Source organism: Astyanax mexicanus, chromosome 24 (genome assembly GCF_023375975.1).
Source record: "Astyanax mexicanus isolate ESR-SI-001 chromosome 24, AstMex3_surface, whole genome shotgun sequence".
Lineage (NCBI taxonomy): Eukaryota > Metazoa > Chordata > Actinopteri > Characiformes > Acestrorhamphidae > Astyanax > Astyanax mexicanus.
In genome coordinates, this window is record NC_064431.1 from 15,735 (window position 1) to 34,923 (window position 19,189).

Here is a 19,189-nt window from a genome sequence, read left to right on the forward strand (position 1 = left end):
TTTTGTGATCCCACACGCTTTGGTGATATCAGCCCTAACAATGTTTTTTTTTTAAATTGTTGTTAGGACTAGAATCACCAAAGCGTGTGGGATACCCAAAGTGTTATTTTGCGTTTTTTGGCTAAACCGTACGACCCATCATCACAAAAAGTATATCTGTACGTTCAAGACGACGAGACGCATCAAATGACACAACCATTTTAGACCAGAAACATTCTCTTAAGCAGATACGGTTAAGTGTATTTTTCTCGGACAGCAAAGCGTTAAACCCGAAACTATTTGGTCATTTGGTGCGGCTCGGTGCAGCGACCCGGCACAAGGAGTTTGTTGCCGATCAGACGTACGGTTGAGCGGAAAACCGCAATAAAGCATTTTGGTGATCCCACACGCTTTGGTGATATCAGCCCTAACAATGTTTTTATTTAAAAAATTGTTGTTTTTTGAAAAAAATGTTGTTAGGACTAGGATCACCAAAGCGTATTCGGATACCCAAAGTGTTTTTTCACGTTTTTTGGCTAAACCGTACGCCCCATCGTCACAAAAATTATATCTACACGTTCAGGACGACGAGATGCATCAAACGACACAACCATTTTCGATGAGAAACATTCTATTAAGCAGATACAGTTAAGTGTATTTTTCTCGGACAGCAAAGCGTTAAACCCGAAACTATTTGGTCATTTGGTGCGGCTCGGTGCAGCGACCCGGCACGACGAGTTTGGTGCCGATCAGACGTACGGTTGAGCGGAAAACCGCAATAAAGCATTTTTGTGATCCCACACGCTTTGGTGATATCAGCCCTAACAATGTTTTTTTTTTTAAATTGTTGTTAGGACTAGAATCACCAAAGCGTGTGGGATACCCAAAGTGTTATTTTGCGTTTTTTGGCTAAACCGTACAACCCATCATCACAAAAAGTATATCTGTACGTTCAAGACGACGAGACGCATCAAATGACACAACCATTTTAGACCAGAAACATTCTCTTAAGCAGATACGGTTAAGTGTATTTTTCTCGGACAGCAAAGCGTTAAACCCGAAACTATTTGGTCATTTGGTGCGGCTCGGTGCAGCGACCCGGCACAAGGAGTTTGTTGCCGATCAGACGTACGGTTGAGCGGAAAACCGCAATAAAGCATTTTGGTGATCCCACACGCTTTGGTGATATCAGCCCTAACAATGTTTTTATTTAAAAAATTGTTGTTTTTTGAAAAAAATGTTGTTAGGACTAGGATCACCAAAGCGTATTCGGATACCCAAAGTGTTTTTTCACGTTTTTTGGCTAAACCGTACGCCCCATCGTCACAAAAATTATATCTACACGTTCAGGACGACGAGATGCATCAAACGACACAACCATTTTCGATGAGAAACATTCTATTAAGCAGATACGGTTAAGTGTATTTTTCTCGGACAGCAAAGGGTTAAACCCGAAACTATTTGGTCATTTGGTGCGGCTCAGGGCAGCGACCCGGCACGACGAGTTTGGTGCCGATCAGACGTACGGTTGAGCAGAAAACCCCAATAAAGCATTTTGGTGATCCCACACTCTTTGGTGATATCAGCCCTAACAATGTTTTTATTTAAAAAATTGTTGTTTTTTGAAAAAAAAAATAGTTAGGACTAGGATCAACAAAGCGTATTCGGATACCCAATGTGTTATTTTGCGTTTTTTGGCTAAACCGCAAGGCCAACCGGCTCCAAACGTATGCCTGTGCGTTCGGTGTGGCAAGCCGCATCAATCGCCGCAAGTTCGGTACCGGTCAGACGTACGGTTGAGCTGAAAACCCCAATAAAGCATTTTGGTGATCCCACACTCTTTGGTGATATCAGCCCTAACAATGTGTTTTTTTTTTATTGTTTTTTATCCGAATCAGACCACCAAATTTGGTGACCCTAGGGTTAAAGGTCGCCGAGATATGATTTTTTTTTTCTAATTTTTTTGAAGCCTGAGTGTAGGCCCGAAAATCCCTTTTTTGCTCCCATGAGGGCTAGGAAGGTCACGAAATTTGGTTTGCCTATTGTATTCATCATTCCGAAAAACATATCCAAATTTGGTGAGTTTGTTTTGGCAATTTTTATTTATTTATATGTTTAGGACTAAGGATCACGAAAGCGTGGCGGATCTCCAAATTGCTTTTTTGTCATTTTTGGCTAAACCTTAAGTCCTATTTTCACCAAACCTATACCTATGTGTTGGGGACGGCAAGCCGCACCAGATGACACAAAATTTTTGACCAAAAGTATTTACCGTAAGGAGATAGGGCCCAGTTGTTTTTTTACGGAAAGCGAAGGGTTAATCCACTAATTCATTGGAGTAAATGTGACATAGGGCTTTGGACGTGGGAGGGGCCTGCGAGGGAGTGGGAGGGGCTAGGGCCGCAGGACCACTGCAGGCCACAAGGGGGCGGTCGTGTGCTTCACATATCCGAAACACTTGTCCCTACCACCTAAAGAAAGGAGAGAAGAAAAAGTGTCCTGAAAGACGACCTGCAGCCTTTCAGAAATGGTATATCAAAGGAGCTGATGCTGAACACGGTGCAGCGAGGTGTGGGAACACATTACCAGGTTATCGGGCACAAGCTCTACCGAGAACAGGACTGCATGTTCCCGGCAAGGTGCAGTGGAGTGGAGCATTTTATCCTGGAAGTGATTGGACGTGAGAGATAAATTTGAAGGGGCTGAACGTTAATTTTAATTAGATGCTTTTGTTTTCTTATTTTTCAGACTAAAAACCTCTCACCAACCAAAAAGGCGGCGGTGCGCAGGTACATGTGCCACTCGGAGGCAGTAGCCTCCAAGTTTTATGTGCCACTTAGCACCGAGGAGGCCCGGATGAAGAGGAGGAAGAGGATGTACAGGAGGAAGAGTAGGTACAGGAGGAAGAGGACAGTGAAGAAGAGGAAGAAGAGGAAGAAGGCCCAGAAGAACCAGAAGAAAAAGAAGAGGCCGACCGCCACTCTGGAGAGGCCATTCTCAGTTCTCCACGCTATAAAACATAAAGCAAAAGACATTTTAAAATATTAAGGGATGGGAATTTTCTTTTTTGTGCAGTACATTGCTTTAATATTTTTTTTGTGGCTGCAAGAATTAAAAGAACTGCTTGCTTCCTTGCTTTTACATAGTTTTCATTGTTTTTGAATAGAAACCTTTTATATTGTGTAGTATTTTTAATGAATGAAAACTTAATGCTTGCTTTTATTTGTTTTCCCCATTGTTTATTATTATTATTATTATATTTAATTTTATTTTGTTTAGTGTCTTTTTTTTTGCTTCTTTTTGTATTTATTTTTTATTTCTGTATTTTATTTATTTATTTTTTAACATTGTTTTCCTATTTAGATTGGGTTTTCCTTCTGTAGTTTCTTAAAAAAAGAATGCTTGCTTTTATTACATTTAATTGTCCTCTGTTCATTTATTGTTGTTGTTTTTTAATAAAGTCGTTGAATTATTTTTCCGCTTGTTTATTGTGCATACTTTATTGCATCTTTCTGAAAATAAGCAATTTTATAGTGTTATTAAAACACAGACAAGCATGCTATTAGAAAATGTAACAGGTTACTAGCAATCAAAACAACTAGCTAAGTTAGCCGATTTTGTCAATGAATGTTTTATATTACAACACAAACCTATTGCCTACATCTCAGTCAAACCTAGAATCTCCTAGGTATTTAGTTCGCTAACCAGATATATTAATATTTAAATTCCACAAAAATCTCCTAGGCACCCCAAACCCAAAAAGTATAAAATATATTTGTAAAGTATAAAGTTCATTAAACTATTGTTGCTTGTTATAACCGTGGTTTCGTACAATGAGCAGTCGGCCAAGTTGACTTTTATTTTGAAGCATGTGAAAAAAAACTGTGGTGACGTCGTTTCCGGGACTCAGGGACGAGCTAGGTGTCGTAGAAGAGGTCGACTGACAAATGATATCTGCGGCCTGACGCTGTTGGCTGAAAACCGAGAATATATTTAGAATATATTTTTTCCTCCTCAACTTTTTTCAAGCACTAGTGGGATAAAACTGTGGATTATAGGAGACTGGATTGACTCTTAAGTTTGGACGCGTTTTGAAGGTAAGAGCTTGGGCTAGCGCTGAGGGGTGTTGAGGGGGATGTGGGGTTTCCCGCCGCGGTAAACAAACAGTTTTTAACTGTAAACATGCGCTTCGACGCGCTTTTTCAGCTCTAATTCAGTAAAACAGAGCACAGTTTCGGAATCAGGAGAGCCAACCGATTAGAATGGTGTATAACATGACCGCATTCGATCAAATATGAACGAACGATAAACGCAAATATGAGAGTTATGTATTCTTATATTCATAACCAAGGCATATTTCGCCCTAAATGTTTATTTTCTGAAAGGAGATACTGCTAAATAGGCTAAATAACTGAAAAAGCAGAGATTCTAAGCTTTAAAATTGTATATTGTTTGTCTATAATGAGCCTATAAGTGTTCATAACTATTCATAAACACATCCATATATTATTTTTCATAAATTTCTGGCCCGCCGGCGGGCCAGGGCGTGTTAAGAGGTTAACCTCTTAAGCTCCAAGCCTATTTTGACCATTTTCCGCCTGAAATTACATACTCACATTTGAAGGCTTATCGCTCTAATATTAAATAATTCAGAGTCAAATCTATGAATTAATATTACTTAAAAGCCTTTACACAATTCATTTAAGACACTTTAATTATTCAATTGAACATGTAATGGTCAAAATATGGTAAAAAAAAAAAAAAAAACAGGAACATTTTAGGCGCTTTTCCGATTTTCTATTTTTATTTTTTATTTTCAGACATATAAAATGAACTATTTATATGGATGAAGGGTTTTACTAGCTAACATCGTAAAATTTGTGCGATATAGCCATAAAATTTTGGTGATTTTAGGACTTACTGTGGCCGAGATATTTAGCTTTATTTGCGTCAGTGCGTTTATAAGGGCCAGCGTTTGGTTAGAGAGTTAGGAGGTGTGTTAACAAAAGTGTATATTTCATGTTTTTGAATTAAAACTAATTTTGTCTTTTAAAAAGATTAAAACCCAATCTTACAAATTTTAGAGTACCTCCCTTCTCCATCATCAACCTCGTAAGGACACTTTAGGGACCCATCAGCTATTCACATGTTAAGCACTTGAGGTGCATAGCTCCCCATTGAAAATGTAACGAAAAAAATACCCCGACCTAGGTATTTCTCGGTATAAGTAGGTTTATAAGGGCGACTAGACAGACAGATTGACACATTTTGGGCTTTCTAAAACCTTTGGTTGGGGAGTTAGGAGGTGTGTTAACCAAGAAGCTCTAGTGAGTAAAATTTACCTGCTGATAGATAGCACTGATAGATTATGATGCTATCCTTGAACTGGTGTGTATCTAAGCAGAAAATGCAGAATAAATGTAGCTGAATTGACTGGGGCAAGTTAAAACGTCAAAATGCAAGTTACCTTATTAGTTACCTCTTAATTTCAACAGTTGCATTCATTTGTATGTTTATAGATGTATAACAACCTGCTGTAGAATTATTTGTATATTATATAAGTAGTAGTCATTAACGTTAACTTGTCATTTTAAAGAAATTTTGTCTTTTAAAAATCTTAAAACCCAATCTTACAAATTTTAGAGTACCTCCCTCCTCCATCAGCAGCCTCGTTAGGACACTTTAGGGACCCATCAGCTATTCACATGTTAAGCACTTGAGGTGCGAACACGCCCCCCGTTATACAGGTATAAGTAGAAGCACACTTCTTCACTAGTTCACTTCTTTCCCTACAGACTGGAGGAACTGGAGGACTGCTGAATCTCCGCTGCTGATCCAGGAACACACCGCTGAAGCTACGCTGCCGACTGCTTGTTCTCCGTTGCTGATCAAGGATCAAGAACACGAACACACCCCCCGTTATACAGGTATAAGTAGTATCACACTTCTTCACTAATTCACTTCTTTCCCTACAGACTGGAGGAACAGACTGCTGAATCTCCGCTGCTGATCCAGGAACACACCGCTGAAGCTACACTGCCGACTGCTTGTTCTCCGTTGCTGATCAAGGATCAAGAAGCTCTGGTGAGTAAAATTTACCTAGCACTAATAGATTATGATGCTATCCTTAAACTGGTGTCTAGCTAAACAGAAAATGCAGAATAAATTTAGCTGAATTGACCAGGCAAGTTAAAACGTCAAAATGCAAGTTACCTTGTGTACCTATAGTTAAAGCTAGCTTTTAGCTTGAATTTTTTTTAAATTGTACACCATAGAAAGCAGGTTGACTCAAGGTATGGATTGGCAATAAGTTAATGTGTGTTTCAAAAGATGTTGTTGTCATGAGTTTCGGTAAACTTATATATTTATTTATTGATTAGCACTTTGGCGTAAAATACACTTTTCAACTTCTCCAAAGCGCTGGATAGCACAATTTATTTGTCCTATGTTTAAAAATGTGCTCATTTATTTCAGATGGCTCCCTGTCCAGTTTGCAAGAAGATGCTGTCCTCCATCTCCGCGCACCTTTCCACAGTACATCACGTGGAAAACGTAGAGGAGAAGAAGATCCTGATTCAGCTGGCGAATCAGAAAGTGTCGATCCTGACATCTCCGTGTCCTGTTCCGGGATGTGGGTATCAGAAGTCTCGTCTTGACCGCCATCTGACCAGCTGCCATCGGGACCTGTCCGACCAGGCCAGGGACAGATACATCCAGACGGCACAGAGGATCAAAGCCATTACTCTCCTGAGAGAGTTGAGGGCTAGCAGTCCGAACGTGCCCATGGCCACTCGCTTGGACTTGGCTGCTGCTGACGAGTGAGTGGCACTTTCTAAATAGCACTGTTAGTTAAAAGTTCATATTTATTTTCATGTCCATATTCTAATGTGTTTTTTTCGGTCTTTCATGTTTATCTCTCATGATAGATCTTCAAAGCCTGACTACGACCGAGTACTCGAGTCAGCGAAACCTGGCGTCCTCGATATCAGTCGTAGACTGAGAATGGGACAACAGGTGGAAGAGAGTCAGCAGACACTGTTCCGGTACGTCTGTGAGGCGATACTGCTGAAGGAGCATCAACTGGCAGAGAGTGCTGTGCTGAACTTCAAGGTAGCTTTTCTTGCTGTCCTTAATGCCTTGCATTTCTCTCAAATGTTTTATAAATACAAACTGGCTAATGAAGATATAATTTTTCACCCATACAGGTAGAGCATTGGGTAGCTCGAACCCCGTCAGCCAGTGGCATTGTCCTTGACCACTTTGACATCAGTCTGACTCCCCAACAGGAAGAGGTACAAGATGTATAATATATATATATATATATATATATATATATATATATATATATAATAGATGTACAATTTTAAATTCAGTTTTGAATGTAGTTTGTCAAAGACAAACAATGTTCCTTTTTATTTTTTGTTTCAATACAGTGGCTGGAGATGTACTTCGCTCACATCAGGTCATGGAGTGTCAAACAGTCCAGTCCCGATGTTCATGATGGAGGCAGCTTCTTTTTGAGCCAGAAAGGAGTTCCTGTGGTGAATCTACCTAATGATATGAAGCGGCTGTGGGAACTGTAAGTCCATCAGATTAAAGGCTCATTCAAAAGCACTGCTCCACATATAGCTTTATAATAACATTGTGTGTCTTTTGTTAACACAGGTATCCACAGGCTTCAGGGACCGACTTGCCAGCAGTTGCCCCCCTGCCAGCAGTTGCCCCTGCCAGCAGCAGTTGCCAGCCGAGGTAATTTTAAGCAAGGCATCTTATATAACAAACGCTGTTGTTTTTTCACTGTTGTTGTTTTTACTTATGGATTGGTCTTTATAACACTCGCCCCATCTTTTAGCTCTGCTGCAGGTTCTGAAGAGGGGGATGATGAGCAGCCTTCCTGCTCACATGCTGTGGGACAGGCAACTGGACAGCCACAGGCTCCGAAGAGGGACCACTCCCCTTCATCCTCTTCATCGGATGGAGACACTGAAGAGCCTAGTGGTAGTCGGTAAGCTTTGTGTCATTTCATAAATGAATAAAAGGCATCTTTATATGAGCATGATTGAAAGCTTGTTGTTTCAGACAGTGCTGTCAATATGTGTTCTTATAATGTGTGAATGTCTATTTCAGCTCTGCGATTGCAAGGAAGCGGAGGGCTAAGTCCACCTGGCTTAGTTTTCTTGACCTGTTTCCGGTGACTGTTCATGCCACGACACCCACATGTGAGGAAATTGTCGGCGGTGGATTTGATCGGGAATCCCTCCGTTACTTTCACAACAAATGGAGGACAGTCCAGCGGGAACAGCGCATCCAATATATCTTGGGTAATGACTTCCTCTCTCTTTTATCAACACACAGTCTCTGGGCAACAAGTCTTATCTACATATCAGATGCAAGAAGAAGAAGAAAAAAATAGTATCAATTTAGAACCATTTGTTTTACATAAATATATGTACATAACACATTTAAATAACAAAAAAAAATATTTACCCGCAAATAAGGGTGGTGCTGGCCATAATGACGCTGAAGGCTGTCAACAATGGCCACACACCCACCCTCTGGGCAGAGGAGCTGGGACTCCAAGCTAATTAAAACAAATAAAAAATGATAACAAATAAACTCAATTATTACTACTCTGTTACACAAGTAATAAAATAATCCATAACTGTATTTCTGTCACATGCTCACGTTCTAACCAACTAAAATGTCCTCTCTCTTTTTCACAGATAAGTGCAAGTTTAGGAACCGCCCCTCAGAGGCCAGGGTATACCATCTGCTCCGTGCTGAGAACTGGTCGGCCAACTGTCCAAGCGCCATGGATGTGGTCACGTCTTGGGTCCCCGTAAAGGACCACATCAAGAGTCCAGACATTATCCGCCGTATTCAGGAACAGTCTTGGAAAGGACTTTGCCTGAAAGACTTTGGGCCACCAAAGAACAAAGGTAAGGCCATTTGATATTATGCCAGGATTCTATTAAACGTGTCATATTTTAATATTTGTTTGAATTTTTTATATTACCACCCTAACCATTAACATTTTTAATATTACCACCCTTACTATTAATTCGTTTTAATAGTACCGCCCTAACCACTATGTCTTATTGTCTTTTGAAGGGGTGATTGCGACAATGCCCTTTTCCAAGGGAGAGGTGGTGTGCGACTACCATGGAGAGTACGTCACCCAGGAAGAAGGGAATCGGAGAATGCAACAGCTTTTCGACGAAGCCTGTTACGTCTTCTTTTTTGCGGGATGTGGGGAAAAGGTCTGCATAGACGCCCAACATTCTCCATGCCAGTGTCACCCACACCAGGACACGTTTGGTCGTCGGATGAACCATTCAAGGAGAAGTCCAAATGTGAAGCCACACGTGTTCAAACTCCCACTCACAGAGGGAACAAGATGGCATCCCATTTTCCTCGCGCTAACGGACATTCAGGTCAACGAGGAACTACTTTGGGACTACGGTGTTCTCAGTGACGAGGGATTTGGAGGCGAAGCTGTTGGACTGGACTGGCTGAATACTTGAATTCCATCTCATACGAACTCACTGCACGCGGCACTTTACTTCACCCTGCACCACAACTCATTCTGTACCTGTACTGTCGCCTACTAGACTTCACACACACACACACACTGGGCTTTGGGCTTTATTTAAAGGGATAGTTCGGTATTTTTGACATGAGTCTGTATGGCATCATCATAACCAGTGTCGTGCATCCACACTGACTTACCCCCCACAGCGTCCTGTGAGCCGAGTTCTTGTCCAGTTTAGGTCAAAGCGAAAGTAGTCATGTTTGCTGGGGTCAGGAAAATAACTCCTTTTTCTTCCCAAAGCAGTACGAGTGATTTATTTACATCACAAAAAACTAACCCTGCAAAAGTCACGCCTCGTAAATCACTTGGGTCCTACTTTCTCTCATTTCGTATCAGTGCGCGTCATTCTGACAGCGAGCTGCGCACACGTCAACTTGTTCTGTGTTCTGTGTTGTTCTGTGTTGCAGCGCCGCGCGCATTGATATGGAACGAGAGAAAGTAGGACCAAAGTGATTTACGAGGCGTGACTTTTGCAGGGTTAGTTTTTTGTGATGTAAATAAATCACTCTTTTGAACACATACTGCTTTGGGAAGAAAAAGGAGTTATTTTCCTGACCCCAGCAAACATGCCGGACTACTTTCACTTTGACCTAAACTGGACAAGAACTCGGCTTACAGGACGCTGTGGGGGGTAAGTCAGTGTGGATGCACGACACTGGTTATGATGATGCCATACAGACTCATGTCAAAAATACCGAACTATCCCTTTAATTTGGTCAAATCATTTAACATTCAACATCCCGATTCCAAAATATTTCAGTGTAGTCTCTTATATACTGGAATTGTGATCCAAATCTAAATATGTTTGACATAGCCTGTGCATAGCTGTTTTCAGCATCCCAGAAAATGGGGGGTGGGGGTAGCCAAAATCTGGAAGCAATGTGACATAGGGAACCCCCTCAAAAGTCGAATGTCATTCTCCTCATAGCTCCCCATTCAAAATGTAACGAAAAAATAGCTGCCTAACCGCACACACACACACACACACACCAAACTTCAGATAAAAAAACAAACAATAACTATTTACAAAAAAATAGCTGCCTAACCGCACACACACACACACACACACACCAAACTTCAGATAAAAAAACAAACAATAACTATTTACAAAAAAATAGCTGCCTAACTGCACACACACACACACACACCAAACTTCAGATAAAAAAACAAACAATAACTATTTACAAAAAAATAGCTGCCTAACCGCACACACACACACACACACACACACACCAAACTTCAGATAAAAAAACAAACAATAACTATTTACAAAAAAATAGCTGCCTAACCGCACACACACACACACACACACACCAAACTTCAGATAAAAAAACAAACAATAACTATTTACAAAAAAAAAAGCTGCCTAACCGCACACACACACACACACACACACACACACCAAACTTCAGATAAAAAAAACAAACAATAACTATTTACAAAAAAAAAGCTGCCTAACCGCACACACACACACACACACACACACACACCAAACTTCAGATAAAAAAAACAAACAATAACTATTTACAAAAAAAAAAGCTGCCTAACCGCACACACACACACACACACACACACACACCAAACTTCAGATAAAAAAACAAACAATAACTATTTACAAAAAAAAAATAATAATTTTTAAAACAATGCCTCAACCCAAGAGTTTATCCTTGCTTCGTGTCTTAGCTGAGACGCCTCCCTCGAGGGGAAACGTTTGAGAACGGCGAATGGCTGGTTCTTTTTCTCCTCCTGTTCCTTCTCCAATTTCGTCTTCTTCATCGTCCTCTTCGTTCCTCCTCAGGGAAAGTGGCGGGTGGTGGGATGGTGGTCTCCCCAAATCCAGCACACTCAACATCTGAATGTTCGGCCTGGATGCCCTTTATTCCCACTCAGGTCCTCCTAATAAACTAAATTCCCATCCTTTTGTTTACCAAATTGTATATTTTAAGTTTTTGAATAATAATAATAATAATAATAAACCTAAATACACCCACATAAAGTGCATTACCTTGACTTACCAATTTTCCGCATTAACCTAATACCTATTAGAATATAATTAAACTCATTTTACACTGTATTATTATATAATTACTGTATTACAACAAGAAAAAAGAGACATTTCTTGAACATTAACAGATTTATTATATAAAAAACACAGAAAAACACAAAAAAGAACAACACTGCACACACACACACACCAAACTTAAGATAAAAAAAACAAACAATAACTATTTACAAAAAAAATAGCTGCCTAACCGCACACACACACACACACACCAAACTTCAGATAAAAAAACAAACAATAACTATTTACAAAAAAAATAGCTGCCTAACCGCACACACACACACACACACCAAACTTCAGATAAAAAAAACAAACAATAACTATTTACAAAAAAAAATAATAATAATTTTTAAAACAATGCCTCAACCCAAGACTTTATCCTTGCTTTTCTTAGCTGAGACGCCTCCCTCGAGGGGAAACGTGAGCTCCTCTGTAACACACAGACAAAACAAAAAACAATAAGCATACTTTCATTGATTTTTAAGCTCTAACAATCCCCCCCGCCCCCCAAATAAATAATAAAAAAACAAAAACTTACTAAGCCTATTGGGCATCATCTGCTTCAATAATTAGCTGCCCAACCATTTCCGTTTCCACTCAGGTCCTCCAAATAAACTGATTTCCCATCCCTAAATATTTTGAAATGTCTTTTGCTGTAGGTTTTGTTTACCAAATTGTATATTTTAAGTTTTTGAATAATAATAATAATAATAATAATAATAAAAAACCTAAATACACCCACATAAAGTTCATTACCTTGACTTACCAATTCTCCGCATTAACCTAATACCTATTAGAATATAATTAAACTCATTTTACACTGTATTATTATATAATTACTGTATTACAACAAGAAAAAAGAGACATTTCTTGAACATTAACAGATTTATTATATAAAAAACACAGAAAAACACAAAAAAGAACAACACTGCACACACACACACACCAAACTTAAGATAAAAAAAAACAAACAATAACTATTTACAATAAAAATAGCTGCCCAACCGCACACACACACACACACCAAACTTCAGATAAAAAAACAAAAACAATAACTATTTACAAAAAAAAAAAATTAAATTTAAAAAAAAAAATGCCTCAACCCAAGAGTTTACCCTGGCTTTTCTTAGCTGAGACGCCATAAAAAAAAACAAACAATAACTATTTACAATAAAAATAGCTGCCCAACCGCACACACACACACACCAAACTTCAGATAAAAAAACAAAAACAATAACTATTTACAAAAAAAAAAAATAAATTTAAAAAAAAAATGCCTCAACACAAGAGTTTACCCTGGCTTTTCTTAGCTGAGACGCCTCCCTCGAGGGGAAACGTTTGAGCTCCTGTGTAACACACAGACAAAACAAAAAACAATAAGCATACTTTCATTGATTTTTAAGCTCTAACAATCCCCCCCGCCCCCCAAATAAATAATAAAAAAACGAAAACTTACTAAGCCTATTGGGCATCATCTGCTTCAATAATTAGCTGCCCAACCATTTCCGTTCCCACTAAGGTCCTGCAAATAAACTGAATTCCCATCCCTAAATATTTTGAAATGTCTTTTGCTGTAGGTTTTGTACCGAGGAGAACGGCGAATGGCTGGTTCTTTTTCTCCTCCTGTTCCTTCTCCAATTTCTTCTTCGTAGCGGCTGGTGGTGGGAGGGTGGGCCGGCTACCGGCGGGTGGTGGGATGGTGGTCTCCTTTTAAAGCTCCTTTTCCCACTTTCTTTTATTTCTTCGGGCTGTAAAACACGTAAACACAAAAAACAAAAAAAACAACAAAAAAAAACAACCATAAGTACCTATTTATATTAATAAACAGAGCTAGGGTTAGGGAGTTAGGAAATGTATTTATTAAAGTGTCTGTGTTTACCAGGGTGTATTTTTAATTGTTCCTAACTTCCTCCTCTCACTCCTCGTCCAATGTTTCTTTTCGTGATTTTTCTGTCCTTTGAAAAATGAGAAACAAAACAAGAGCAACCCATTAAAAGTTGAGTCTGGATGAAGGCACAGCCCATGTCCTGAGGCTTGGAGTGAGGCATGGTGAAAGAAGAGCTGTCGGGGAGGGTCCTTCTCAAAACAACTGCGCCGAGCAGAGTGATGCGCTGCTGACGTATGTAAAAACATTGGATGTAGGTGGAGGAAAACCTTCTATGACGCACATAGCACATAGCACGTGAACACTGAACTTCCCACGACATGTGAGGACGTAAGCACTAGGGCTGGCCCGAATAGCGTTTTTTGAGCTCCGGATATTCGGCACTGATTCGAAGCGAATATTCGAATATTCGTTTTAAAAAAAAGAGGTAAAAAAAAAAAAAAAAAGCAAATCACGGCCCCTTTAATCCACTGAAAAATGTTCAATTTGCTCTGACCGACGAGACATATTCACCCCGGATTTTTGGTGTTTTTATCCCGGATTTTTGTGCTTTCACCCCATATTTTTTCTGTGATTTTAGCCCAGATTTCTTTGTGTTTTCATCCCGGAATTTCTGCTGCCCCACATAATTATTACAGTTACAGTTAACTATTTATTAATTTGCTCCCGCATCGTCTGGATTAAACTCCCGCTCCAGCCAATAACAGTTCAGTTCTGTCCCGCGCGCAAGATATTCTGACGGGACCCACGAGAACAGAAGTGGTTAGAGTGAGGTGGAACTCTGGAAAGGAGAAAAAAAACGAATATCCGAATACCAAAATTAAAAACCGAATACCTACTCAACGAACGAATATCCCAATACCCGAATATTCGGGTCCAGCCCTAGTAAGCACGAGCTCAGAATCTTCAGCCCAGCCAATTTCTTAAAATTACTTCAAAATAACTGAAACTGCAAAAAAAAACCTCTAGAATCGAACCCTAATCTAACACTCTAATCTAATCTAACTCTAATCTAAACTAATTTAAATTACTTTGATTAATTTATAAACTACCAATGACATCGAAAAATTCTTACTCTCGCACTGTACTTGTTCGCTCTCCTCTCTCTCCCTCGAACAAAATGGCTCTTCGTCCGTTGGACTGTCCGGGGCAGTGTCCGTCGTGTTCACACATGCGCCGTAAACTTTTTTGTACTTTTCCATGACGTCACGAGTTGCGCAACTTGCGCCAAAATAAATAAATAAACTGCATTTTAGCGTCGCGCGAGCACTAGAATGCTTCAATAGCCACCAAAATCGATAGGTAACATCCCACAATTGTTCCGAAATAGCCATAAAATTTTGTTGACCCTAGGACTTACTGTGACCGAGATATAGACCTTTATTTGCCTCAATGCGTCTAAGACGGAGAAATAACGGTATTAGCGGAAAAAAAGACGCTTCGGTAAACAGAGACACATATGTAAACTTCCTAACTTAAAAAAAAAAACGTAGACACTCCACAATGGTTCGTTTGATCCGCCTGGGTGCCCCGAACAACCTGGAGGAGGAGGAGCAGGAGCAGCAAGGGGCGAGTGTGTGTGTGTAGTTTAAGTGTTATGCATATATGTATATAGTTGTGTTTGATTTTGTAAAATGAAAATTTTAATGTTTAAGAAATGTCTCTTTTTTCTTGTATTAGTACATTCATAACATATTAACAACATTATAAAATGAGTTTAGATATATTCAAAAATGTATTATGTTAATGCGAATATTTTAACTGCCTCCGCGCTCACTGGGGGTTCTGTATTATGTATTTTCTATGTTTAATCTTTTGCCTGACTCTTTGTTCTGTAATCATGTTTCTGTAAAGCTGCTTTGTGCCAACACCCGTTGTAAAAAGCGCTATACAAATAAATTTGATTTGATTTGAATATTTATTTATGGTTTATATTATGTTTATTATGGAGACTAGACAGACAGACTGACACATTTTGAGCTCCCTGAGACCCTTGGTTAGTGAGTTAGGACATGTATTAACTAAAGTGTCCCTGTTTAACAAAGCGTATTTTTATTGTTCTTAACTGTAATAAAAATAAAAACGTTTACATCCTAATAAAGTCAATTACGTTGATAAATTAGTTTTTACCGTCCGCTGGCGAGGCTCAATAGCAGCAGCTTCTCCTCCTTATTCGCCACGTTGTGCAAGCCCGATATGTGAACCCCGGCCAGGTGTTTAGGCAAGTTACTGTACGTAACATGGTACAAAGGGCACACTAGCTGTCTCATTTCTTTCACAAAAGATAACCAACATCAAAACACGCACTTTAGGTTAAGACAAAACAGTTTTTTTCTCAATTATCACTAAAATCTGTGTAACTTAGAAGGAGCGCAAAAATAAGGTACTTACTCTCTGAACTCTGACGACGCCTCTGGCACATGCGCTCACCACGTCGCACTGCATTGTGGGTGAAAAGGGGCGTGGCCCCGTTAAAGTTAATAAAGTGCATTACCTTGACTTACCAGTTCTTCTCATTAACCTTATACCTATTAGAATATAATTAAACTTATTTTATAATATTGTTAATATGTTATTTTTATTATTTAATTAGTTGTACATTATTAGTAACATGCTTAGTGAATACTTTTTTTATCCATTTGTTTGCTTTATAGCCTGCCCAAACTAATTGGGCTATTCAGAAGGCCAAAAAGAAATTTTTACTTCGGAAGCTGGCGCTACTGAGGGCATCGTCCCCGGCGATCCCCATGGTCTCCGTGCTGGACGTGGGAATCGGGCCAGCAAGTGCCGGCTGGGCACCGGCAGGGGGACCATCCGCGGGCCGTCTACCAGCGGTAGTGTGCCGTTTACCAGTGGCGGAGCCAGCGGGGGGACCATCAGTTTGTCGTCTACCAGTGGCGGAGCCAGCGGGGGGACCATCAGTTGGTCATCTACCAGTGGCGGAGCCGGCGGTGGAGCTGGAACCAGCGCGGCAAGCGGCGGAGCGGCGATCGGCGGAGCGGCAACAGTAAATGTTGCTTTTTTTTGTAAATAACCCTAACCTGGTCAGTTAATGTAAATAGTTTTCGTTTTTTGCACTTTTTTTTACTATTCTTGAGTTTTCTTGAGTATTGTTGTAAATAGTTGTGTTATAGTAGTTTATTTAATATTGTAGTAGTGTGTTGTGTTTGTGTGTGTTTAAATATTGTTAAAATGCTAAAATAAATCTTTGAATGTTTAAGAAATGACTTGTTTCCATTATTCATAGTTTATTAAATTGTTTTAACATTGTTAGGATAAATGTTCACATAAGCGTGGCTATTCACCAAAGTGTTATTTTTCCACTTTAAGCTCACCTTTAAGTGTCACGTGAACCAAACCACTGTTAGGTTGTTCAGGGCGCCCAGGCAGATCAAATGACACATTTGGGCAGTTTATTCCATTGATTTAACCCTAGTCGCCCAAATAAACCTAATGCTACCGAAAAATATATATTAGCTAACATTATTTAAAAATAATAAAAATACGCTTTGGTTAACATATACACTTAAGTAAACAAACCTCCTAACTCCCTAACCAAAGATCAAAGAAAGCTCAAACTTTCATTGATTTTTAAGCTCTAACAATCCCCCCCGCCCCCCAAATACCGTATTTTTCGGACTATAAGGCGCACTTAAAAACTTTTAATTTTCACAAAAATTGACAGTGCGTCTTATAATACGGTGCGCCTTTTGTATGGATTTTACTCGTCAGGTTGTAAGGAGCCGTAAACACACACTCCGTGCAGCGTTATAGAGAGTTTCAGTGCTATACAGAGTCCAGAGCCGTGCAGCTCCGAGGCTGAGCAGCAATAGCATTAGCTAGATGCTAACCGCTAAGCTAGCTAGCTTATTCACTGAGATCAGTATTATCTAAATTTTACTCGTCAGGTTGTAAGGAGCAGTAAACACACACTCCGTGCAGCGTTATACAGAGTTTCAGTGCTATACAGAGTCCAGAGCCGTGCAGCGCCGAGGCTGGAGCAGCAAATAGCATTAGCTAGCTTATTCACTGTTCAGAGATCAGTATTATCTAAATTTTACCCGTCAGGTGTAAGGAGCAGTAAACACATACTCCGTGCAGAGCCGTGCCGCTCCGAGGCTGGAGCAGCAATAGCATTAGCTAGATGCTAACCGCTTAGCTAGCTAGCTTTTTCACTGTTCAGAGATCAGTATTTTCTAAATTTAGCACTTTTAATACTGCTGGAGCAGTATTATTAGAGTTAGATGCTAATCGCTAAGCGTTCACCGTTCAGAGGTGAGTTATCGGCCTGTAAGTCTGTGCTGCTTTGCCTGGCTAGCATTAGCTAGATGCTAAGCGCTAACTCTCTCAGAGGTGAGTTTTATCAGCCTGTAATCTGCTTGTTTACCGTGTTAAAACAAGCTACGGGGGACGAATCGCTAGCTAATATCTCACTGTCTTACCAGAACACGCAGGATTACTCAGTGTAACGCTGTCGTTTAAGTTTGGGTTAACTTTACTAGTTTAGGTGACTAGCTAGCGTGCTAGCGGATAGCTATGCTAACACTGGTGCAGCAAGCCTTAGTGGACATCTGGAAATCTAAGCTTACTGTAAATAAACTGAAGCACGTTACTCACCCAAATAAACAGTTTTCAGGAGAGGAATCTGTGTAGATTAATATCCAGCACTCGTTTGACTTTGAAAGAGCTAACGTTAGATTTGTATACTGAGACGCTCCACCGGCAAGCGACCACCCCCGGTGGGGGAAGGGAAACATGGCGCCACCCCTGTTCACTTTGATATAGGCACCCTTTCTAGTGTCACTTAACGCGCCTTATAATGCGATGCGCCCTATGTATGGAAAAATAGCAGAAAATAGGCGTTCTTTGATAGTGCGTCTTATAATACGGTGCGCCTTATAGTCCGAAAAATACGGTAAATAATAAAAAACAAAAACTTACTAAGCCTATTGGGCATCATCTGCTTCACCTTCAGTTTAAATTGATCGAAGTGTAACTTAGTTTGATATCTCTGCATATCAAACAAACAAACATAAACACACGTTAAGTATATAACAATTAAAGGTAAGTATATAACAATTAAAGGTAAGTATATAACAATTAAAGGTAAGTATATAACAATTAAAGGTAAGTATATAACAATTAAAGGTAAGTATATAACAATTAAAGGTAAGTATATAACAATTAAAGGTAAGACTTACGTTTAAGGTGAATTTTGGCCTTCAGCAGGACAATCTTCCTCTCCAGTGTCAGGATTTTACGCCTGCAGCAAGCTTTCTGACACTGGAGGATGGATTGTCCTGCTTTCGGCGCACCCTGCTTCTCCTGATGCTGCTGCTGCTGCTCCTGCTCGCCCCCCTGCTCCTCCTCCTCCTCCTCCTCCTCCAGCTCCAGCTGCTGCTGGCCCTGCTGCTCCAGCTCCTCCTGCTCCAGCTCCTCCTCCTCCTCCTCCAGCTGCTGCTGGCCCTGCTGCTCCAGCTCCTCCCAGTCCTGCTCCTCCTCCTCCAGCTGCTGCTGGCCCTGCTGCTCCAGCTCCTCCCGCTCCTGCTCCTCCTCCACCTCCTTCTGGTCCCTTACCCTGTTAAAGGTAAAGTCCAGCCCCGGAGGCATTGCCAAATCTCCGGCAAGTCTCCGGAGCTGGGCTAATCTTTGAGAAAGGCATTGAGTTTCA

General features: G+C 40.2%; 2 protein-coding genes and 1 long non-coding RNA gene across 3 annotated transcripts; 2 read left to right on the forward strand and 1 right to left on the reverse strand.

Annotated features, from left to right (window-relative positions):
* Positions 1 to 1,689: 1,689 nt before the first annotated feature.
* LOC125787465 (uncharacterized) lies at positions 1,690 to 3,079 on the forward strand (the record flags this gene model as incomplete). The annotated part of the gene is made up of 3 exons (XM_049471708.1): positions 1,690 to 1,769; positions 2,333 to 2,618; positions 2,728 to 3,079. Coding segments are annotated over 3 exons (666 nt in total), but the record flags the coding sequence as incomplete, so codon positions are not given.
* A 654-nt stretch (positions 3,080 to 3,733) lies between these two features.
* LOC125787515 (uncharacterized) lies at positions 3,734 to 9,716 on the forward strand. Its single transcript, XM_049471860.1, has 11 exons — positions 3,734 to 4,076; positions 5,775 to 6,063; positions 6,454 to 6,797; positions 6,906 to 7,089; positions 7,185 to 7,271; positions 7,413 to 7,558; positions 7,645 to 7,728; positions 7,832 to 7,984; positions 8,107 to 8,300; positions 8,703 to 8,918; positions 9,091 to 9,716. Exons 3-11 carry the CDS (start codon positions 6,454 to 6,456, stop codon positions 9,501 to 9,503), a joined length of 1,821 nt encoding a protein of 606 aa, XP_049327817.1. The 5' UTR covers positions 3,734 to 4,076; positions 5,775 to 6,063; the 3' UTR covers positions 9,504 to 9,716.
* A 5,986-nt stretch (positions 9,717 to 15,702) lies between these two features.
* LOC125787517 (uncharacterized) lies at positions 15,703 to 18,529 on the reverse strand. Its single transcript, XR_007429416.1, has 3 exons — positions 18,460 to 18,529; positions 15,910 to 15,957; positions 15,703 to 15,790 (listed from the first exon to the last, which is right to left on the reverse strand). It is a non-coding gene; the product is annotated as an uncharacterized LOC125787517 (long non-coding RNA).
* Between the last annotated feature and the right edge of the window lie 660 nt (positions 18,530 to 19,189).